Raw genomic sequence first — 24194 nt, forward strand, 5'->3', positions numbered from 1 at the left:
GTTGGCGCCGCGTGAAGCCGAAAGCCAGTGCCAAAAGGAGGCGATTCCGCCACATTCCTCGGACGAAATCGTGAACCACCTGAACCTGATTAGTTCGGTGGGGATTACGTTCAGCAGAGAAGAGCTCCTCAAAGCTCAGCAGGGTGATCCTTTGTGTCGAGAGATGATCGACAAACTCAAGAAAGAGCTGGACTGCGCGGAGTCGGACGGCGCGGCCGTCGGGCGAATAGCAGCTGGTAATGCTGTGGAAAACGCCGAGCACCGAGAAACTGCTGGTATTGCAGTTGGTGCGTTGGATTCATACCTGCTTGACGCTGACGGACTCCTGCTGCGGTACATACCATCCGAGAACGACACTAGTGCGTTCAAAGTGGTCGTACCTTGCAGTCTTAAGGGCGCACTTATGCGCTTTTATCACGACACGCCCCTGGCAGGGCACGCGAGTGGCCTTAAGACTTATTTCAAGTTGTGTCACTTCGCCACCTGGCTGGGCATGAAGCGCGACGTACTTCAGTATGCGCGTTCGTGTCACCTGTGCCAGAGCCTCAAGCCACGAGGCGGCAAACCCCCGGGCCTCCTGCAGCCAGTTCAAAGCCAGCAATCCTGGTCTCTAGTGGCGTGCGGTCTGGTCGGACCCTTTCCAAAGAGCCCGAAAGGACACCAGTATTTGCTGACCGTCACCGACCACTTCAGTAAATGGGTAGAGCTTTTTCCTCTGTGCAAACTGACGGCCCGGGCAGTGCTGGACAAGCTGATGGAGGTGTTTTCCCGTTTCGGATACCCTCAAGCTTTGATTTCTGACAACGCCAGCATCTTCACGGCAAAGGTATTCGCCGATTCCTGTGCAGCGTTGGCATAAAGCACAAAAGGACGACGACGTACCACCCCCAGTCGAACATCACCGAGCGTGTCAATCGCAACCTGAAGCCTATGCTTGCAGCGTATGTGGAACGACACCGGGATTGGGATGCCTATCTACCCGAGATCGGGTTTGCACTCCGCTCCACGATGAACAGATTGACAGGTTTCAGCCCTGCTCTCCTCAATCTTGGGAGGGAGCTGCCGATCCCTATAGATCGGGTCTTGGCGGCTACAGGCGACGGGGGCGGCGCGCAGCCAGCCTATGCTGACTACGCCCGGCGGTTGCAAACGCGGATGGAGGCGGCCCTGTCGAAAGCCCGCCAAAATTTGTGCGCAGCCAGAGCCAGTCAGAAGGCTCAGTACGACCGTTCACACCGGGATGTCCGCTATCAAGTGGGCGATCTGGTGCTCAGACGAACGCACGTCTTGAGCGACGCTAGCAAAGCCTTTTCTGCTGCGCTGGCACCGAAATGGTCGGGCCCCTACCGAGTAAAAGAGACTGTTTCTCCTCTCGTGTACAGACTGACGGACCTGCAATCCAGGGACGTTGGCGGGCTGGTGCACGTCGGCGATCTCAAACCCTACATTAGCAGGGATGAGACGGCCGAGGAAACGTGTCGCATGCGTCAGCAGACACGCACGAGGCGTCCCCGTGACGGCCCCTCTGGGCCACAGCCGCGCTACAATCTGCGGAGTTTTCGGTCCTAATGTCCGAATAACTTCGTATGACTGAGGCCATAGCGCTGGCTATGTCGTCTGCCCAAGCCGCTTATAGCCAACGGACGGGTTTCCGGGGGCTAGAAAGCCGGATAACGTGGGCAGCTTCCGTGTCTGCTGGTGGGGTGAGCTCTGTACTTTTTCTCAGAAATTCTCCCCCTTGGACTCCGCCGCAGAGCAGACCCTAGTTGGTTTACTTTGCGTGTGGACAAGGAAGAACAAATGGCTTTTCTTTGTGTGTCTCCTGCCCTCCCTTGTCGGCGGTAGAAGACAGACCCCAGCCATGTCGTTCGCGCTTTCGGAATGACTTCTTCCCGGCTCGACAGACGAACCCCCGGAGTGTTTGGGGGTGCCGTCAGGTCTGAGCCGCTTTTGCGCAAGGTCCATCATAGAGGCGCGCGGCAGTGGCCTGGAATGTCGCTGCCCCCGCTCTGGTGGAGGGGGACAGGTGAGCCAGGCGGAAGTGCTTTCCCCTTTTGGGGAAGCTTGCCCCCTCAACTCGCAGGCGAGGCGTCTTTTCGTCGCCTTTGCTCTCCGCCGCCCGGAAGAAGGCTCGAGCGGCATGGCCTAGCTTTGCCTTGCTGCTCGCCTAACGGTGGGCCACCAAGAGATTTATGTGGCTCCTGTCGGTTGCCGACCCCGTTTGGAGACAGCAACTTTTCCCCCGTTGGACTTGCGTCGGTCCGCAGGCTCGTCGTTTCCGTTTTGAAATGGCTTGAAGCCTGGCCGACCAGGACCTGGCTCGCCCGCTCCGTGACACCTGATACTCGCGGAGCGGAGCGGCCAGGGATGGCGGGCCACTTTGTGACTCTGGAGGCCACCCGTCCCATTGGAGGGGTTTGCCAGAAGCCACCATGTCGCTGACCGCCAAGCACGCAGGGTCATCGTCATCAACATCTTCGCCATCGCCGTCGGGCACTCGGGCCGGGGGTCAGCGTCGCCGGGATCGCCGTGGCGGGCCGAGAGTGGAGTGGTCGCCGTGGGCGCCGTCGCCCACGGCAACTCCGGTGGGGAATATTCTAAGTTTTGCCTCGCTATTACACGGCGGAATTGCAATATTTCGATGAAAGGAGGTGTGTTTTCTGTCATTTGTGACAAGGTGAGCAATATCGAAAGCAGAAGATGCCAATTCTTTCAACATTAAAATCGTTGCACAGCTCCTTTAAGCCTTCTGAATTCACCCACGATACCTTTGTCTGTTTTCCCCAAAAGTTAAGGTGTCGTAAAAAAATTACAAAATAGCTATGGCGAAATAATCTTGCAAAATATTTCTACATCACCAGTAGTAACACATACAATTTTTTGAGGCAGAATCGGTGAGGGTGGAATTTGGGCGTGGATCATTTGGCATGACCCTGTTTGAATCTTTTTACGGCCGAATAGCAATCAGAAACAGCTTTCATTGGTGTCGCATCAGCCACCATTGTGCTAGCCTCGCTGCAGTACTAACATGGTTAAAATCGCGCACAAAGAGACGAAGACAAACGAGGAAGGAACACAGAACACAGACAGGCACGCACTCACAACTCTAGTATATTAAGTGAAGAAGAGAAAGATGAAGCACTATTATTTACAGGGGACAACGTCACCAGGGGGAAACAGATCATCCGCAGTCAAATGATCGCAAGAAGGCAACTTCTTTTTCGCTCAAAGCTACCGACGGCTGGCTAACGCAGTGATCGGTCAGGCTCAAGATGGTGAATGCCTCGAGCACCTCGTGCGTTTGTTTTTCTTTAAAGCGGCCAATGATTGATGTTTTTTCTAAAGATGGTGTGCACATACAGGTTTTACAGTGCACCGAAAGGTGACCTCCTTATTGGATGTTAAAGAAAGTTTATGCTCTCGTAGCCGGTCATTCAGACACCGTCCCATCTGTCCTACATAGCACCTTCCACATGAAAGAGGAATGCTATATACAACGCCCGATGAACAGGGAACAAATGGCCGCACATGTTTTTTATGGCACGTGTTTTTTGATAATTTTTCCGCCTTTTCACGAACCTTAGAACAAATTTGTCGCATTTTCTTAGGGGCTGATAGTACTACAGGCACACCATACCTGCTGGCCACTTGTTTTAGGTTACGTTTGTCCTCGTCTCTTTGTGCGCAATTTTAACCATGTTCAACGTTTACCAACTCGCCCAACTTACTACTCTTCTGCAGTACTAATTTCACAAAACCGAATTTGTTTTTGTCTGCAAGTTAGAAGGGGGATTGCCAGACGTTGAGATTGTGTGATGATGTCACGTGCGGGCCATGTGTAATGCCATGATTACTAGCTGCAATCTAAGGCTGTACGTTTGGCACTTACAAGTGTGCTGCATCATCTCTCTTCTCCTCTGCTGGTGTAAGACCTCCTGCAGTGGTGCGGATTCGGCATCCTCCAAAGCATGTCGCTCCATTGCAGACAACACCTGTTGGTTTCTGCAGTACTTTAAAGAAATCTCTTCAAATAGGATATTTGAGAAAATAAAAAATTATTTTCGAGAACAAACTGCCAGTCACGGGGGGGGGCATTGGGGATTGCATTAGACTCATTATTTAGCAAAGTAATTACCGAAGATTTGCTAATTAACTTTTTAAGTTAATTAGCTCGGGAAAAAGCATCGGGATGCGCTAAGGTTTCCAGTCATCAAGCAGGCGGAAGGCTAGCAATGCCGCAATGTGGATGATAACAAACTTATCCGTTTTCGCATCGTCAGCTTTCTGCCTGCAGCACAAGCTCAAACTTTAGTGCACCCTCTTGCTTCGCACATGCTTTAAGTCTCCTGAATTTGACTAATTTAGGGATTTTGTTGACAGTCAGCAAGCATCCAGTTGAAAGCATGTTTATTTTCACAAATTCTAAAGTTAATTAGTATGTTTTTGGAAATTATTTCGCTAATTAGTATGTCTTTGTAATTCCTGACATCCACCGTGGCTGGCAGTTGGATCTCAAAGAGTTGTATTTCCTCAACCACCCTCTTTGAAGGAATTTTTCAAAGTTTCTGCAGAAACGGCCGGTATATGAATGTCCGTTATGTTGAGCATTAAGCAACACTCGAAATGTTTTGTGCACAGAGGAATATGGCGGCCTTCCTGAATGGGCGGATCCAAGGGCCCCCTGTTCAATTGAATTTATCCACAAAACTAAAGCACTGTTTCTGAAACAAATTTAGCAAAAATACGGGAACACTTATTACACATTCCAGCGGCATAGTTATCTCAGATTTTATCTTTTGTTATTCCTAACATCTGTACTGATCGAACTTTTACTGTGCTGGCAGTGTGGCAAAAAGAAAAAAAAAAAGAAGAAAACATACTTTTTACCTTTATGTCAGGTGATGCAAGCTACTGCTTTTAGTGGAGCGCAAGTTTGTCTGCTTCTTGCATAGGGGTTGTGCTGCTATAAGAACGTCGAGTTTTGATTGGCTCTGATGGAAAAGCAAAGGGTAACCCCTGCTTAAGAAGCAGACGAACTTGCTCTCCGCATTGCTAGGCACACAAACATTCCATTTTCTCATTCATTTGTCATTGTTATCTCGAAATAGCAAAGTTCTTGGTGTGTCTCATTTGTCTCATCTTCACAGCTGTCTGGCTAGCTTGATATGCTTGGAGGATGTGTTCACTTTTTTCTTAATTAATGTAACTGCTCTATGAATCTGGTCCTAGTCATCTCGAATGGTCCCGTGCATCTTTTGTGATCTTACGAGCCTACTTACGAACCTGACCGCAGACGGCAATTCGAATGGAACCGATCCAGTCCTCAAGTTGTAAGTTTTTCATTTCAACCTTTTTCATTAACAGATGACATTGGGCAGTGTGTGGACTATGTGCAGTTATAATCTAGAGCAGCGCTTCTTGTTCAGCCTTCCGCACAATTTTAGGGGTTTTTGCGGGTTCATTGATTCCCCACCAGGGACGCATCCTCACTCGAGGCCAGATGAAGATGTTCATGGTGATGCGGGCTGCTTCGAAGCAAGAAAGGCTAGGAGCACGATTGAATTTTCGGAGAAGTTCATGGCATTGGGAATTGGGCAATGTAAATTTTGGTTTTTATACGTGTAAAGGTGAAGACAAGCTAGAGGAAGAGGCTTTTTGCCAGGCTCTAGGCTAACGTTGGCAACAAATGAACAGTAGGAAAGGTTATTCATTGCACCCTAATTTTTTTTTTTCTTCATAAATAGTGACACAAATTTTTATTGAAGATTTGTATATTATAGAAACATTAGAGAAAACATTCACTTGTCCTCCAGATGTTGTTTGTTATTTGTACAATATACTCCTGGCAATCTGATATGTCCAATCAATAGTTCTTCAGCATGTCGTACTGTTGAAAACAATCAGGAACGTGGAGAGCGACAAACATCAGGAGGCCAAGTGAATATTAATGCGAAAGTATTAACTTTGCTATGGAGCAGAGCCGGCGTCCGTAACTGCGAAAAACGGCAGAGAAAATCACTTCATGCCATAACGACTCTTAAAAGGGCTGCGACGCTACAGTGTACTACAATACTTGGGTAGTGTTGGGACCGGAGGGGCTCGCCTGAAGCGTGTGGCATTGATCGCGACAGGTGTCGACACCGGCGCGTTATCCAGAAGGTGTGCTTATGCGCGGCTGCACGCGCGAAAATATGAATCTTTGGTGCCGCTTTGGTGGAGTGCACATAGGATTTCTGATACAGCTTCGACGTGCCAGCGGTCGTACCTTCGCCATCAATTACGCTGCGGCACGATCGTTAGCAACATGATGCTTTAAAGGGATACTTCAGCGAAATTTGAAATATTCCCGTCGTGTTCAAAAACAGGTTGAATATGATCCACAATATCTGTAAAAGACAATCGCACGTTTGTATTTTGAGCCTGGTGGCTGTATTTTTCGTTATAAATGGCCCACTATGGCAAGGGCTCGGAGAAGGCCCAGCGGAGACCACGTGACATCCAACGCAATTGTGACATAGGTCGTCTCGGGACGAGCAAAGCTATGGCGAGGCTGACATTGAGAGGATGGCCTAGTCGTTCCAGCCACCGAAGCGGCTGCTTTTGTACGAATTTTGAGTGACTGGTTAATCTTCTATAATCTTGTAGGGGGACAATAGCGACTTCTGCGACACACAAAAGGCATTCTCGGGAAGAGGGGAGTTCCTCCTTCCCCTCTTCTTTCGTCGTGGCCGGAGGTGAGACAACCTCCGTCACTAGCTGTCAAGGTTCCTAGACGAGCATTACAAACGAGGCGTTAGCGACATCCACCAGGTGCTCTTTGCTAATTGTTTAATTCATTTTAAAATTCTTTTTCGAGGCTTTTTTAACAAGATATTGGTATGTTTGGTGTGATACTGCTCCTTTGAACACACATAGACCAAAAAATGAGGGCCGAAATTTCGTTATAGTATCCCTTTAAAGGAGTTGTGCAACGATATTCAGTTGGAATGTTTTTCACTATACACGAGCTTACTGGCACTAGTGGGAGTTAAGGATACTCGCACGCAACTCCGCTGGCCAAGAAACTCCTTTGTTGCGGTGTAATTTCAAGCACAAAAGCGATCATTTTCATTCAATCTCTCCTTGGCAAAATTTCATGACGTAACGTGGGGATCGCAGTACACCCATATGACGATATTTGAATGCTGTTCATAGATTGGACCCGAGCATTGCGTGGGCACTCGATTTGGGCTCGTGATAATTACTAGCTCGAGAAGCATTCGGGTAGTGGCCCGTGTCCAATCGCTGCAACGACGACAATAGCCGAGCCATAACAATATCTGGAGCTCAGCGCGTGCCCTGTGCTTTGCCAACCCCAGCGCGTGGCTATGATCTACATTGGCGGCATATAATCGGCTCCAGACCACGTGGCCGCTTGTTCTGGCTGCGAGTTGAGGGGGTGAACGTTGCTCGTTTTTCTTTAATTTTTTTTTGGGGACTTCTATTGCGTGGGGTGAAAAACGAACGCGTGTTTTATAGGTCATTAATGTCAGGGATCCGTTCTAAGCGGTATTTGCGCAAGGTACAAAAATTGTTGCATCGCCCCTTTAATGTATTGGACGGTATAAGCTACACTACCCTTCCTTTACATAAAAACAATTGTGACTTTAAAGAAGCAGATTGCAAGTTGTTTCAGCGTAGAATTAGCTGCGACTTTCGGTTCGTTGGTTGGTGAGCATATCAAATGAAATGCCCATTTCCTTGGTCGCAAAGGCCGAACATTAGATATTTGAAAGGAATATCTAAAACTCAGAAGCAGTTTTTCTTCTTTTTTCTTGCCTATCTTATTTTATAACGGAACGAAACGGCGCATACTAAAGTCCGAGATTGTTTTAGTATGTTTTTAATACCCCAGGTTAACTTCTCAATCTTCTTTTCTGCCCGTCTTCTTTTTTTTTACCTTAATCAGCTCGCTTCACTTGTCACTCATTCTTGTGTTCATTTATGCGACGAACCACCAAGCGACGGTCGCAAAGGGGTGAGAATCTTTTATTTCTTCATGGCTGCCACCACCGTACGAGGACCACCTGACGTTCACTTGTAAGAAATGGCTTATAAGCCGTGACAATTTTTATCACGCGTTTTAACATTGAACTTAAGTCCAAAAACTGAGACAACGTGGGCTGAACAAGCAATGCTTTATAAGAGTCAAAGAAAACAAGCAACTATTTCATGTCATTTTGAGTAGAAAACATGAGCAGACGTAGATCAGGCAAGGGAAATAGTTTACAGCACGGCATTGAAATAATGGTTACAATGTGCAGCGCATACATGGTTACAATATGCAGTGCATTATCCTCTTGAGGGTAAACCATCTGAAACCCACACGCTCATAACAATACATTTAACCGACAGCTGCTTTCTGACAGCCAGGTAAGTCTCGCCTGAGCTAAGTATTCGAAGGGAAAGACCCATGGCTCCACAGGGGGCGTATCTGGTTCACGTAGACATAAAGGGTGTTTTTGTTTTATTCTTTACAGAACTTTACATATTTTACAAAAAAAGGATGTGGCAGATATGTGGATGCCGTCTTTCGTTATATCTGTAGGGCTCGGTGGACAATAAATGGGTGAATAACCGTTCCAATGTTTTATAATTAACACAAATCTGTTAGTTAACTTGTTTATTAACGGCTTAATTGGCCATGGTGCAATTGTAGTTTTAAAAGGAGTAATTATTAAAGGCAAACACAATTTCGACAATTCGTGAGAAGGGAGGTTCGTGAAATTTATCGTAAAAGTTTGCCTTTCTTCGCTTGATCCAGAAACCGCGTTATGAAAATAATGCGTAGAATAGTGACTTAGTTGTCTTGATGTGTGGCACCGGCGAGTCCACCGAAGACACGCTGTCGAGTTAGTGACGAGGGGACAGAAACAACCTGTGACATTCTTCTACGCATCAATATCAGCACAACCTCATTCGAGCTTTCAGCGCGCATTTTTTTAATTAAGCGAAGAAAGGCAAAAGTTTAGCGATGAATATCTCAAAGCTCGTTGTTTGTTCACAAACCTTCTAAATTGGGTTGGCCTTTAATAATGACTCCCTTTAAAGCTGCAGTTGCAACATGGCCATTAAACCGTTCATTAACCCTTTGCCTACCGCAAAAATTAAAAAGAAAAGATTTAAAAATACAGATTTTTTTTATGTGTTTCACCTTGTACCGCAGGAAAAGCTTCAAGCGCGAGCTCCTTGCTCTATGGCACACCTCGGTGGCACAAGCTCTCGTGCACCAAGGGCAGCAGCCAACGCTACGAGCTCGCGCTTCTAGCCTTCGCTGCGGTGCAACATAAGGTGAAACCGACACGTGCACCGCTCAAAGTGAAAAAAAAAAAGGCGGGCTCCGCGATTTTTTCTGGATAACTCGAGTACAGTGCCGCCACAAACTGTCAATACACGCGCCCTCACGAGCTCCCGTTGCCGAGCCGCTCCGGTCCCAACACTACCCAACTATTCTAGTACACTGTAGCGACGCGGCCCGCTTTGGATAGTTCCAAGGAACGCCGCCCCACACTCCTGGCGCTGCTACCCAGAGACCGGCTGGACGGCGTCCGCAAAGGCTCCTTGGCCGGCACCTGCGGAGGATAGTGGGGCGCGCAGCTTGTAAAAGTACGCTACATATACATATACTTTCGCATTCCTACATGTAAGCAGTTAAGTGCCTCCTGTAAGTTTTTCCTTTCATTTTCATACAAACTGCCAGCTTTCAATAAAGTGTTTGAGGCATCATAGAAAAGTTTGAATGCATTTGGGGATTTGTAAGTTTTAAGTCGTTCTCAGATATATGGACCAGGCTAGATGAACAGGTAGTCCTGAACGTGCGCCTCCGATACCTTCAGCAGATTGTCATTTCTTTGAGAAACAAGTGCTTTTCTTTTCATCCAATGATCAAGAATGCATGTCGATCTTTATAATAACATTTTAGGAGATACAGAGATAAGCACTTGACGGTGAGATTTTTAAAGTACTTGCTACTCACTCGTGTCCTAAAAAACAAGCGAAAACAATAGCCAACTGAAAGTAACATATTCTCCCTAGAAGTTTCGCCATTATTTGTTTTTGTTTACCTCCGCACAATCTGGATACATGGTATTCGGTCCACTTCCGGCCGCCGTGACAGGGAGCCAAGAACACATCCGGTTCGGACATTCTTGGCATGCTTTTAGAAAGCAGCATCGTCGCTATGTTTTGTTTGTTTTGCAATTAAATCAGTCTTTCCTTTTGTTTTCGGCGTCCACTGGCTTCTTGAACTGCTGTAATGTTTTGTAATTCACTGGGCAACTTTGCTATGGCAGATCTCTATGAAATAAAAGGTGCAACAAGCCGTGACTCCACGGCCTTCGAGCGCGCTTAATTTTGAAATCAAAGATTCACACATCTGATCCTTCCAGACAGCGAAGATATTTATGACACAAATCACACTTGAGTTCGTATGCAGATAAAATATTGATTGAAATATTAATAGTATTCGCCCAAATATAACTTAATATTTCAGCCTGAAACCTGGTTTTCATAGCAGAGACCACTGACACAGACCTAACCTAACCTAACCTAACCTAACCTAACCTAACCGAACACAAGCCGCCACATTGTCGTAGCAGTTGTCGAAGGTCAATATCAAGACCGTGAAAAAAGGTTCAAGCATTTATTTCAAGTTTCTTTGCAGTTTGTATTCTTGGTCGTCCAGGTAGTTGTCAAAGAGGGAGATGAGTGCGAGGGGATGAATCTTCTTGTCGTACTGCTTGAGGGCTGGACAGGAGCGCCACTTGTAGCGAAACATTCTGTGGTTGAAGGCTTCGTCACGTGGGAAGGTCTCGTTGTTGCTGAGCACAATCACTGGGGTCCGCGTCACAATCATGTCCGGCGAGTACTTGACCGCTACATTGTCCACATCACCACCAAAAATTTTCTTGATCGTTTCGTATGCAGCCGATTCGCAGTTTGGCTCGTTCCAAATCAGCACTCGCTTACCTACCGCGTCCTGGAGCGGAAAGTTTGAATAGCGATTAAAGTTGTGAATGGTGCCGCGGTTAATGTAAAAGCTGACGACGGCATCAAAGAAAAAGTTTTTACCTGCACTAGGGGGTGACACCACTTCCATACAGTTTTTCATGGGCACGCGACGTTCTAGTAAATTGTACAAGTCGTGTACAAACTCCTGCACCTCCTCTCCGAGTTGATACTCGAGCAAACGTACCATGGCGTCGTACGATGCGCTCACGTCCATGTAATAAGCACTAATGTTGCCGTGAGGCGCGTCAAAAAGTGGGTTAGTTGTGGAATAGAGCTGAATGTAATCTAGGGTAGTCCAGTTGCACAGCTGCTCATTAAGTACCTGAATCGCGCGTTGCAAGCGTTTATCGTCGAGTTGTATAAAGCGCAAGTCTGGACTGTCTAGCCATACCGGCGTTCGAATTATACTGTTTAGCGGCGAAACCGGATTTCGGATGATGACTCGGTACAGCGATTCTTCTGTATGTGCGTTTTGACGTCTTCTGGTTTGACCTGCAGTACTCGTTCCTGGGCGTAGCGACACAGCGTCTTGATCGCCTCCTGTACTTCTGGAGCAGTCTTCACAGGCACTTGTACTCGGAAATGCTCCAAGTAATGTTTCCACTGTTCGTGAGCTTCCACATCCAGTATGTCCTCTGTGTTCCACAGGCGCAGCTCCAAGGTATTCGCGCCAATCGGCTCCTGCCACCGCAAAGTGCTTGAGCCGACGGGGGTTTGTAGCAAGATACACGACGAGACGCCAGTAGTCCCACCCGGTGGCATTACTAGTCCAAATCGAAGCGCGATTTGGTCGACGGTGGATCCCATAAAAGGCAACGCATCGGCACGATCCGTTTGACCATGCGCAGTCGTGGACCACGTGCACGTGGGGTTTTCGGCATCCGTCGAGGTGAAAAGAGACGGCTGTGAATGCGAATCCTGACCGGGGGTCCTCAAAGCTTCGCGAGAGCGTTTGATACAGGCTCTCAGCTTCTCCAAGACTTCCAACGGGAATAACATCGTGCACAATTCTTCGTCTCGTCGGAACCCGTCGTAACTCCTCTGCCCATCTGGCTGGAACCGGAGGGGATTGGTAATCTTCATCCATTCCCGTTCGTGCTGCTCCTGATTGGGATATATCGTCTCCTGGTATTTGGTCCAGCGCTCTAGCAAGGTACGCAGAGAAATCCAATGGTTGGACATACTGAGTGGCAAGTCCTGAGTCACCTTCTCGACGAGTTCGTCCATGCTGTCCCTATAGACATGTGGACCATCAAACATATATTCTAGCAGAATGTGTAGCGGTACCTGGTCATGATGATCCACCTTTTGACGTTTTGGCTCGGGCGAATCTCGCTCCATTGCGTCCTAAACAAGAAACGGCGTTTAAATTTCTGCAAGTGGTAAAAGGAAAGTTTGAATTTCCCGCCTTATGTCTGCGCCCGTACAAAATTCAAAGCTTGCCTAGTGTAGTACATCTAGGCACAGAAAGGAGAAAAATTCAAACAGGGCATAGTAAGATGGCTGGCTTACCTGGTATCGGTCTGCTTGTAGGTCCACCCGAGCCCTGCAGACTGATTTCGCTCCTATAGTGGGGCTTCTTATATACTCACTGATCATGTGACCTCCAGGGTTTTTCCGAAGGTCGTCTTGCTAGGCGGAAGCTTTTAACCACCTTTTCTTGGAATTTACTTGACATTGATTAATTCTGTCTGCCTTTTAAGCAGCTTTTCCAGGAAATACCACACATTGATTAATTCTGTCTGCTTTTTAAGCAGCTTTACCAGGAAATACCACACATTGATTAATTCTGTCTGCTTTTTAAGCAGCTTTACCAGGAAATGCACGACATTGGTAAAGTTTGGTATGCTAATTTAACCTTGACTAACTTTGTCTTTGGAACCAGCTCGGGTATATAAGACCGCACGGTACTTGGGACGACTACACCGACGACAAGGACCACAACAAGAGGCTCCCCTGCTGCAGGAGATATCCAGATGGAAGGAACCGCCGAAAATCCGGTGGCCCGGGGGGCCAAAAATTTGACTTTGTCCAATTGGCCCGAGTGTGGTATCATTGAAGAGAGCTCGAAGAATGCTGCTCGGTGGTATAGTTTGTTTTTGGATTTGGCCCGGGCCAACTCTTTGGACCCAATTTTGGGCACCTAGATGTGGCCCTACGCAGTCGTGTTGGGTACCGTTCGATTCGTCTCTTTGAGCCCTTTCCAACGATACCAATGTCGACCAGTTTCGGCCCGGTCCAAATTTTGGCAGTTTTGCAAAATTTCGGGTGTGGCCCTACCCCGGCGTGTGAGGTATCAAACGAAAGGTCTCGGCGAGTGCTATCCCGCAATTCAAGTCTGGTTTCGCTGCGACCAATAGGAAGCGAGATGCAATTTTTCAAACGTTTAAATTTGGCGCCAAAGTGCACGGGTTGCCAGACTGCCTATATGAAAAGTAGATAAACTTGGCATAATTATTTTCTTTTAAGCCTAGGTTGGCGAGAGTGGTATCAATCGAAAGCTAAAATCGAGCTCTACATACCGGTGCAAGTCTGGACATGCTAGGCCTAGCGGCTCCCTAGTTACCGTTTGTTTTGTCGTAGCTGTTGTCGGTGTTATTAAAAAAAGTATATATATATCTTTTTATGCAGATCTACATCGACGACGACATCCCCGAGGCGTCCGAGACGGAGAGGGAGTTCGGTTCGAGAGAGAGGGCATTGGAGCGAGCCGTGGCACTGCAGTTTTGACTGCCACCTGATGGAAGAATTTGAAAATGAAATTTACAGGAAAACCGGCTGAATTGCATGCTAGCGCAACAAGCCGAGGCATAGCATGCGAGGTCATGAATGGAAATTTCAATCACCTAAATTTAGTACAAGAAGAGGACGAGACCAATTTTTGGAACGAGCAGAAAACGAGCATTGAATTGAGCAGAGTTTACGCTTTTATTCAGCAGCTCTAGAACCGAATAAAAATTTACGGTTCAAAAGGAACGAGGTGAGATGATGTCTTGGGAAGGTATGTGTAGTGGCCCAGGTGCGTCTGCCGGTTGTACGGCACGTACATGCCAAAGTTGGTCTTTTCAAAGTGTTGCTCCTGCGCCGGGTAGCAAGCGTCCATGGGATTAATCGTGTCGATATCCGTGTGCAGCACAATTTCAGTGTCGACCTGGAAAAAGGCAGCAACTTCTTGAAACTTGTCCCCCGATCCCGGTTGGTCCAGATTCTTTTTAGATACGGCCATCATGCCGAAACCCACACTAGGTTGAGCAGCGTGCAAGTTGGGATGAGGTCCGAGTCCCTGGCGGCCCCATTCACGTTCGATTGGGTTGGTGTACCGTGTAACTTCAGTGTTTGGGGAGAGTTTGGTTGGCGAGGAAACACCTGGAGGGCTCTCCTTGTCGTTGTCCAGGCTAGAGGCCGTCTTGGTCAGGCTGTCGGCCGGTGCTGCAACATAGGTCCTGCTGTTGCCGCAATACGGTGGACAAGTCTTGATCCAAGCGTTTTGAAACTCGTACTCGTAGTTGATGATGGGTATTCCAATGTGGCTCTTGAAGGGATACACGTTGACAAACTTGTTGGTGCGAAGAGCAAAGTTGGCACAGTGAATAAAGTCGTAGCACTTGTTGTGGCGTGGAACACCCATACACGTTGGTATCTTGTCCGACTTTGTCATGATCAGGTTTTCGTCCATGCTCATGCCCCAATACTTTTCAATGAGGTGTCTGTGGTCCGCGTCTTTAAGCTCTGTGGGGTTGGATGTATACATGGCATTGTCTGCGCCTCCGGGACCGGGAACGCACATGCCAGTGTCCAGAGATAGGTTAAGGCCCACTGCGCTCACGCCGTATACCATCATGTCCGAATTGACGGGTTGTACGACGCTGCTCCCAGTCTTCCACGGAGTGCGAATGCCGTGCGGTGTAATTTTGGCACTGCACTTGATGGCCTTGGTGTTGTCGGATAGCATATTGAAATGCGCCGGAGTCATGTAGAGGTACAGATATTCGACGGGTAATCTGCTCATCGAGGTCTGGTAGCCCTTGTACTTGTAGCTGTGTGCATAGGTAATCTCGGTTAGCACTGTGACATAGCCCCTGGTGGTAAGTAGTTTACTGTCACGATGCACCCGAACCATTCCTTTGTCTCGGGGGATGCGCAAAATCTGCTGTACGACGACTCCGTCATTCGCAGCGTTACTTCCAATGCCGGCTCCTCCTTCGTTCCGCAAGGCTTGCGACTGCTCTTCTTCCTGGTTACTGGTGGTGCTATCTGCCCTGGCTCGCTCTCCGGAGTAGAGGGCCTGGTTGATGAAATTTTCGACGCTGCTACCGTAGAGCTTTTTAAATTCTGGTGAGCTCCCGCTGCATTCACTGTGACCACGTTTCCGTCCGGACATTGCTCCACTTCGTCCATAGAGGAAACGACCGATTACCTTTTCTTCCACCAAATTCTTGAGACCGAGTCCCGCAGCACCGACCAACGAGTGGAAAGATCCTCTGTCGGCCCAGTCGCCCACAAAGTCGTGGATGGCGTCCTTGTCGGCAGCTAACACGTCCTGGTCGGTCTTTGCGTCCGAGTACCTCCTGTCGTGCTCCCGGGCAATAGAGTCGTCCTCGTCCACCGGCTCTCCATTGTTTAGAGGATTCCCGGGTCCCAGGTAGCGGTGGCCTGGAAAGAGAAAGCGCATGCCTGTTTAAATCATCACACGGTCCATGATAGCCGACGACATCAACAACGACAAAGCAGTCCCCCTAATAACGCGACTATTTTCTAACCTAACCTAACCTAACCCAGGGGTGGAACGGCTGCGCCATTTGCGCCATTTTGCACCAGACGCATTTGTCTGCGCCATCCTGCGCCATGTTTCGGAAACTGCGCCACAGTCAATACCTCGCGCCATTATGCACCAAATTGGAAAACGTGCGCCAAAAAAATTGTATTTTGTCTTGGTTTCGGTTTCTATCGACTCGATTGGCAACAATGATCGCGTTTAGCTTGGTCGGCCTTGCAATCCTTTTTTTCTCTTTATTCTCCCTGTGTATCCCGAGTAGGAAGTGTGCGAAAAAAACTCGGGGTTCGGATTCCAAGCGCTACACCATCTGCCTCTGGATTGTTATTCTTCAACCATAAGCGGTTAAACAAGTCGGTCGAGGTAAGGTCGAGTCGTTAAGCGTCAGATTGCCTGAGGCTCCGAAGCCCGGGATCCGGACGTCAGTCAGTTGAAAACAAATGAGCAAAAGATTCCTTTGAGCACTTCATCGTTAGAAGTTGGAACCGCATTCCTGCAAGATAAATCGTGATTTGATAGATCTGAAACGCAGTCCGATCCGAAACCTTGCCGGCCAGCAGCTCTCACGCGAGCGGTAGATCTGCTCGGCATACGTTAACCTTGCTCCTGCTTATCGCTTCGAATACGATAACTCCGTTAATTGTAGTCTGCTGCTTCGATATTGAGTTGCACAATAGGATAAACTCGAATTTTGTTGCGATATTGAGTTGCGCAATATGAGAAACTCGAAATTCGTTTCCCTGTTCTTCCGCGCAACTGCACGTTCGTTGCTTACGCACGTCACGTGGTTCGCACATAAAATCACTCTGTCGAGGACGTGTGGACTGTGCGATAAGCGGTGCTGGTTTGCATTTTGAGCAGCTGAAAGCCACTCAGAAAATATCAAGGCTCACGAAGTTCCAAGGTTTCGCTTCTGTTACACTGTTATCCCATCTGCCTAGGTCCCTAACCACTCATGTTTATCTGGGCTGCTAAGCGCAACTGAAATTGCTCCCGTGCTTGTCTAAGACACAAGCTGGAGTGCAATGAAAACTGATCTGAGCTGCTCCTAGCCTGCTCCAGAGTGTAGTTTTAGCTGCTCCCAACCTGCTCCAAAACAGCTGTTTTAGCTGCTCCCGTGGCTGCTCCCAAGCACATTTCATGAGTTCCACCCCTGCTAACCTAACACAAGCTGCCACATCAATTTCAGAAATGTCACTTCGATGTCCAAAAGGCAGATTTTTTCTTTTCAGCATGCAATAAGGCATCTGTTCGTTGCATGATTAAAGCAAGATGTGAAACTGCATGAAACCACTGGTAGCATTCTCTCTATTTTATTACTCGCCCTTGCCGTCAAACACAACAACGCTTCTGTATGTGTGCCCAAACAGAATAGTTTGAACAAATGGGATTTGTTTCTAGGAGTTCGCGTAATTGTAGCAAGTCAGACGTGAAACTAGTTTTCTTACCTTATCACCAGGGTTCTAGAATCCAAAATAGCCTTTTGATGTCAGCGACTGCAACTGTATCCACGTGAATATCATTCACGGAATCGCTGAGGTAGGTCGATGTGGTCACAATCAATATACCTCCTGTCATCTTTGCAAACACGCTGCATGTTTTTTTTTCTTTGCGGAGAACAAGCAGTGGAATTGTACGTACTGTGATATCTTTGTCCCAGTCACAATATCTACACATTGAAAATGCACCGCCCACTTTTTCTAGGGCACAATCAAGCACGGTTGGCAGAATCCTTCCCACCCTCCTTCATCTATGTCTGACAGGCATAGTGTAGTTTAGCTTTAGTCAGCTCGAACACTCACGGCAACGACGCGCAGATATCGAAGCAATCTTTTGCTCGTACTCGCTCTCCCATGCACAAAAGGCATGAAACAATTACATGTCTCGGTTGATTTGTGGGCGTCTAGCTTCGTTGAATATCTCTCGTGTACACAAGTTTCACTGGGACGTCAGGTAGGGCCACATAACTTTCGCCATGGAGGCCAAATAAAACCAGATTCGTTGCTTTTCCTTGCAAAAACATGCATTGATTCATCTTACGTCTGGTTTTCGACATACCTTCCTGATGTTCCTCCAAGAAATACTTGAAAGACGTGCTGCTCATCCTTGCTCATTGAAACATCCACAGGAAGCTTGTCGGCCGGAAGTTATCTTGACCACAGGAAGTTCCACCATTACTTGTTTAGGTTTGCCTTGGAATACCATGTATTCCAAGGTAAACACTGCTGGGTTAAATAAAGAATATCAGTATTAATGCTTCAAACTCCTAGCAGTCTTGCTATCGTCATTCATCATCATCATTTTGTTTCCTTGAGGGCCCGCGGGGCATTGTACAAGTGAGTGGCAATAAAACAAAAAAGTGCACTAAACACGAGTGTAACACTGTAAGCTGGTTATCTAAGTTAGAAAGAGGTTAATAAATTCAACAAATTTATTAGTATCATTTATAGAAACAATCTGAAGTAGTGAGTTCCAATGCTCGGCAGCCAAAAGTTGTGTGGAAGTGTGGTGAGAAACAGTTGATGATCGAATTGAACATAGTTTACGTAGCTGATGATCTAAACGAGAGAAAATATGGTGGGGAGGTGATAGTAATGGTTCTCTGAGGTGGGTATTGTGATAGAAAATTCAATGATGGGGAGGCAGGCTTTACACTCGGCTGTGAAGGGGAAGTGGATAAAAGTTAGCCAATTGGCATAATCCTGGTATGCTGGTATATGCTGAGTAGTTATAAATAAAATTAAAGGCTTTGTTTTGAATGGATTCTACATGATTTGTGAGGTACGACTGCCATGGAGACCATGTAGATGAGGCAAATTCCAACTTAGAACTTATAAGAGGAGTTCATGCTAGTCATTTTACCGAGGGTGTAGCAAGTTTGAGGTCGATCAAGTAGCAGAGAAGTTACTGGCAAACTGGCCCCCGCTCAAAAGTTGTGTCCATGGTAAGCTTCTTTTTTTTTTTCCGCGGCCGCAGTGGGGTTATTGCGTGAACGGCAGTGGGCTCACACGTTCGGCACAAATATCTGAGAGTATGGTTAGTATCAGCAGGTATCAGTATCGGTGTCAATATGGTTAATTCATTTCACTCAGGCGTGTGCCCATCTCAAATACTCTTTTCAAGATACTATATTTAAAATAATTTGGTAGTAATCTGGTTTCTTGAAAATATTTTTAATTGAGAGTATTTACTTCTCTCTTTCTTAATTAGACTTCTCGCTGTCTTTTACTATCGTGAACAATATGGGCATGAATGCCGGAGCACGTGGCCTTCGATATATTCTGCACTAACTGGAGGCTGATAAAACAATATAGTTGAGAGGGGAAGCTGCGAAGGTGTGCACACCGGAGAAAGTGCACATTCTCGCAACCCTGAGGCTGTGCAGCACGTTTTGAAGGCCACACCCGCAACTCCAGCTCGTACTGTTCATAATAGTACTCATTATCTCGTAGCATCTTCGATTAACTTGCACCGGAATTGCCCCGAAACGGTGTGCAGCGCATTGAGTCGGTGCAATTTTGAAGACAAAATGCACTTCGCAGGGACGTCTGTTTTTGCACGCCGGTATGCGGCAGTCGCGTGATAAGAGATTATGTGACCATCTTTCTAGCCCCTTCCTCAATTTTTGTATTTCTTTTCATATTGTTCTCTTTGCTCTTGCTCCAAGATTTCTCCCTGCATTTTTTGTTTGTTTTTGCTTTATTATTTTTGCTGAGATCTGGGCAGTGCGTGCTAATGATGTGCTTCATGTTCTTGTGCTACAGCGCAGTCCAAGCAGACTCGTATTTCTCTTACCTGCTTCGGTTCACATAAAAAGCAGAACTTCCGGCGCATATATGCGGAGCAAGACTTCGCGTGTTTGTTTGGACGGCCACCTTAAAAACTTGAGTGTATTCACAATACGAGCGAAGGAGGGAGAGGGTATGCAGCACTGCGGAGGCTGGCGGAGGTGCTTCGGCAACGGGTGTAATGCGGCCGCTACGAGCGCCTCGGCTGTCTAGACAACACCGCGTCATCCGCTCTGCGACATGGCCAACATGGCAACATCGATATCGTCGATCGGTTCTTGGTTAGAAGTGTGTTACACCACATGCAAACAGCAAGGTCAACCAGACAGTTTGCTTCCCTTTTTTTCCCGTGCATAGCAAATATGAAGTGTTTCTTTTCTGGCATTTGTCTCGGAAACCCAAATTTGAGTATAACAAATGCACTGCCTAAAGACTCCTTTGTGGTAAGTTTCACTGCATTGCGTTCATTGGCTTATTTATGAGGCATTTTTTATGTCCGGATAGCATTCGGGAAGGTGTATGGTGTACACATGACCTATGAATGTTCTTCAGGTTAGTCATCTGTGGCCGTGACATATGGTAAATGGACAAAAGCTCACTGGTCAGAAGCTCACCTAGCAAAAGCTCACCAATCAAAGACTCACAAACAAAAGCTCACCCGTTTTTTCACAAACCCGGACAAAAGCTCTTTTTTTTGCTACTTGGGCGAAACACGGGCTGGGATAAAGTGCAGATGCAATGGACATTGCACCATTTTTAGGAGAACTTGGTACCCCATCCCATACAAAGGTGTTGACAGATAAGCCATAGCTGGCAGACAAGCAATGATTTGGGACCAAAATTTAGGTCACTAAAACTCAGTGGAGCTGATAAGATCGAGCTTGCTTGACTTAAGATATGCTGGAGCACCCTTGTGCCACGCCCAAGAAGCTTCCTGAACTGAAGTTTTTGAATCCGAAGAGTGACCGAAAAAGCGAAGTCACCATTTGTCGACCTTGCTTTTTCATTGTGCTTGTGTCACACTAAACGCACACATGAAGGTTAGGCACAATGTCTCATCCTTACTAATGCATGGGTTTTCTTGGGGTTCAGGGTACTATTTGAAGTGAATCGCTAAGAAAATTAAATCTTTCCGTCATTGTGCGTCGTAAATGCATTTGAAATCAAGGATTATCTCAGGGTGATGTGAAAGGGAAACTGAAGCAAAGCTGTAATGTACATCCATTGAGTTAAGAATTTTTTTTTAATATGTTGAAGGAATGGAAGTTGGGCCTTTTAGAGAAGTACAAGACAGATGACCAATTTAGAAAGCTGTGTGGGATTTTTTGATAGGCTGACATTCCTTTCACCACAGCTTGTGCCCAAAGGACTAACCTACATCAGGGAAAAGTCCACCGGTGACATCGGCGACTTGCTGGACTACTTTGCATGTATGTCAACGGACCCTTCCGTTATGCTTCTGCTCCTTCTGCAGCTGCACCCAGAGCGAATTATTGCCTTTGCCTGACTGTGCTCCAACGACGACCGGAGTTTCCCCCGGAACAGTGGAATATGTACGACGACCCTCTTCAAGATAAAGACCGGACGAACAACAGCCGCAAAGGTCGGAATACCCGGTTTCAGAAGCTTGTCAGCCACGCCTATCCAAGCATCTGGAGGCTGATTAAATGCCTACAGCAAGGTGAGCCGCTCGTTGCCACAGCATTGACACAAGCCTGGAGTGGTGAGCCCCCAGTGAAGCAGGTGCAAAAAACCACTCTGGTGCCTGCAGAATCGTCTGAAAAATATTTGCAATGTGTTCCCGGTACACCGAGATCTACCAAGACTGCTAAAGCTAGTAGTGGACTGCATTCACTTCTAACCAATCGGTAGATGAACTTGTTTCTTCTATAATCAACAAACCAGGCGCATGTCAGATTTAATTTATCGTTTTATTTTTGGTGTCACATGCATGCACCTAAGTTGTCTTCACTCATGTTAAGACCATGAAATTTTCTCCTGGTGAGCTTTTGTCCGGGTTTGTGAAAAAATATGTGAGCTTTTTCTAGGGGGCTTCTCTCCGGGATTTGTGACACATAGGGGGAGAAGGGCAGGTCACCTATTTGGCTGGAGAGCCCCCAAAAAATTACACCATTGTTCGGTGCCCAGGTCTTATACCTTTTTGAAGGAAGGGCAACCATCAGCAGACAGTAGTGAAACTCAGTATGTATTTACCCAGTGTGTTCCCAAAACTAGCTCTCCATAGTTCTGACCACAAGTTTCTACATTAATGAGACAGAATTGCATGGTGGAGATTGGTCCCCTCCAATTTTGTCTGTATAGTGGGGCGTCCATGTTAGCAAGGCACAATTGCATCTTATGCTGAAATTCTTTCAATGATAACTAGAAAGAAGTCATTAAGTTATTGCCCATTATAAAACCTCTTTTCTAACAGTCTTCTGAAATCTTGTTCTTGTTTTACTCTGATTATGTATTCTTGGTTTGAGATCCAAAATATAGTAAAGAATATATTGTTAGGAAAAAAAGAATAATTCTAAGAAAACAGGGAGAAATTTTCAAGACGAGCTTCTAAGCACCATGAGTATCGTAAGGTACGTTGTTGGGCTAGTTGGTTCATCTTAGTAAAACATATAAAATAGCGCAACAGAAACAAGGACAAGAAGTAAACAGGACAGGCGCTGTTTACTTCTTGTCCTTGTTTCTGTTGCGCTATTTTATATGTTTTACCATGAGTATCGAACTTTTGATATACATAACTAAATAATTATGCACATTCTGTGGGCAGTAAATAGAAGATATGTAAACTGATTAAGAGATAAAAATATAAGAAGGCTTAAAAATAAATTTTCCTTGGATTTTCTATCTTAAAGGCTAGGGACTCCCCTCAATGGTGTCCATTGTGTTTGAGAGCTTCCAGGAACTTAGTTCAAAAGTAAAGCAGCACATATTGCATAGCTTCAGCAAGACTGCATTAGTCACTACTTTTTTCTAAACTAGGTGGCTACCTTGCTTGGACATTTCTTGTGTGTGCTAATACACACGAGTTTTTTCCTTGTAGGTGATGGAGCTGCACCGTTGGGGAAAGCCAGCAGCCCATTGAAAGTCACCGAGGTCATCTCGTTCAGATGCTGTTCCTGCACCTATGTCACCAGAGATCAGCGTGGAATCGTGAGCCACTTGGTTGCCCATGGCGATGAACAAATCAAGAGCCAGCATTCTCCCGTGTCCTCTGGATCCAGGTCCCATGTCCCAAGCAACACTCAAAAGCACAAAAGCAATAAGTTGTTTAATTGCAAACTGTGTCCTCAAGCTTTTGCTCGGAATTCAGGTCTGAGAAGGCATAACGAAACACACACTGGTGAGAATCCATTTAAGTGCAAGCTTTGCCCAAAATCATTTGCTCTGAATTTATCTCTGAGAAAGCATAACTTAACACACACTGGTGAGAAGCCATTTAAGTGCAGGCTTTGCCCGAAAGCCTTTGCTCGAAATGCAGATCTGATATTTCATAATAAAACACACACTGGTGAGAAGCCATTTAAGTGCAAGCATTGCCTAAAAGCCTTTGCTTGTAATTCAGTTCTGAGAATACATACCCAAACGCACACTGGTGAGAAGCCATTTGAGTGCAAGTTTTGCCCACAAGCCTTTCTTCGGAATTCAGATCTGAGAAGGCATAACAAAATACACACTGATGAAAAGCAATTTAAGTGTCAGGTTTGCCCCCAAGCCTTTGCTCAGAGTTATGATCTGAGAATTCATAAACGAATACACACCGGTGAAAGGCCATTTAAGTGCAAGCTTTGCCAAAAAGCCTTTCTTTGGAATTCAGATCTGAGAAGGCATAACGAAACACACACTGGTGAAACGCCATTTAAGTGCAAGCTTTGCCCAAAAGCCTTTACTCGGCATTCTAATCTGAGAAGGCATAACCTAACACACTGGTGAAAAACCATTTAAGTGCAAGCTTTGCACCCAAGCCTTTGCTCAGAATGCACATCTGAAAAGCCATAATCAAGCACTCACTGATGAAAAGTCATTTAAGTCCAAGCTTTGCCCCGAAGCGTTTGCTCAAAATTTCTTTCCGACCTGCCAATGTCGAACACACACAGTGAAAACCACCCAAGTGCAAGCACTGCTTTCAAACCTTTTTTTTCCTAATTCCAGTCTGAGCCGCCATTATCGGACAGTGTTCAAAAACCTTACAGATGCAAACATGCTGAATGCCTTGCGATTGACCTGTACGTTGAGCCTGCCATGCTTTACAATTTGTGTAAATATTTCACTCATGCAGAATTGTATGCCATTTTCATTTAAATTTACATATACCCGAGTGCAAGCTAAATCTCAAGGCATTGCTCAGATTAATAGTTAAGGTTGCCACACTGAGGCGCTTGTGCACAATAAGCCTCACTGAGGCCAGCAGCATCCGATGTCATTTTATAAACGGTGTTCCCTTATCAGGCACATGCCAACAGATGATGTTTTAAAAGCCTAATGGCATTTTCATAAAAACACTGGCAGCAAATAGCCCTTTCAAATGCCAGCAATATCAGGGAAGGTTCAGTTTGAATTCCGGTGTT

General features: G+C 46.5%; 2 protein-coding genes and 1 pseudogene across 2 annotated transcripts; 1 reads left to right on the plus strand and 2 right to left on the minus strand.

Annotated features, from left to right (window-relative positions):
* LOC115327463 overlaps nucleotides 1-24194 on the plus strand; it is a 77701-nt pseudogene that overhangs the window by 25988 nt on the left and 27519 nt on the right.
* On the minus strand, nucleotides 10668-12598 carry LOC115312284. Its single transcript, XM_042294606.1, has 3 exons — nucleotides 12562-12598; nucleotides 12337-12396; nucleotides 10668-12283 (listed from the first exon to the last, which is right to left on the minus strand). The coding sequence occupies exons 2-3, from the start codon at nucleotides 12388-12390 to the stop codon at nucleotides 10682-10684; spliced, it is 1656 nt and encodes a 551-aa protein (XP_042150540.1). The 5' UTR covers nucleotides 12391-12396; nucleotides 12562-12598; the 3' UTR covers nucleotides 10668-10681.
* Nucleotides 13979-15041, minus strand: LOC121838386. Its single transcript, XM_042294607.1, has one exon. The coding sequence runs from the start codon at nucleotides 15020-15022 to the stop codon at nucleotides 14009-14011; it is 1014 nt and encodes a 337-aa protein (XP_042150541.1). The 5' UTR covers nucleotides 15023-15041; the 3' UTR covers nucleotides 13979-14008.

Source organism: Ixodes scapularis, unplaced genomic scaffold (assembly GCF_016920785.2).
Source record: "Ixodes scapularis isolate PalLabHiFi unplaced genomic scaffold, ASM1692078v2 PGA_scaffold6__148_contigs__length_123643588, whole genome shotgun sequence".
Taxonomy (NCBI): domain Eukaryota; kingdom Metazoa; phylum Arthropoda; class Arachnida; order Ixodida; family Ixodidae; genus Ixodes; species Ixodes scapularis.

Excerpts from the sequence above, each read along its gene's own strand:
- LOC121838386 (XM_042294607.1), bottom strand. The coding sequence starts at position 15,022 with ATGACTCCGGCGCATTTCAATATGCTATCCGACAACACCAAGGCCATC.
- LOC115312284 (XM_042294606.1), bottom strand. The coding sequence starts at position 12,390 with ATGGAGCGAGATTCGCCCGAGCCAAAACGTCAAAAGGTGGATCATCAT. Across the intron at positions 12,284-12,336 it reads AGGTGGATCATCATGACCAG|GGACAGCATGGACGAACTCG; the intron begins GTACCGCTACAC and ends ACATGTCTATAG.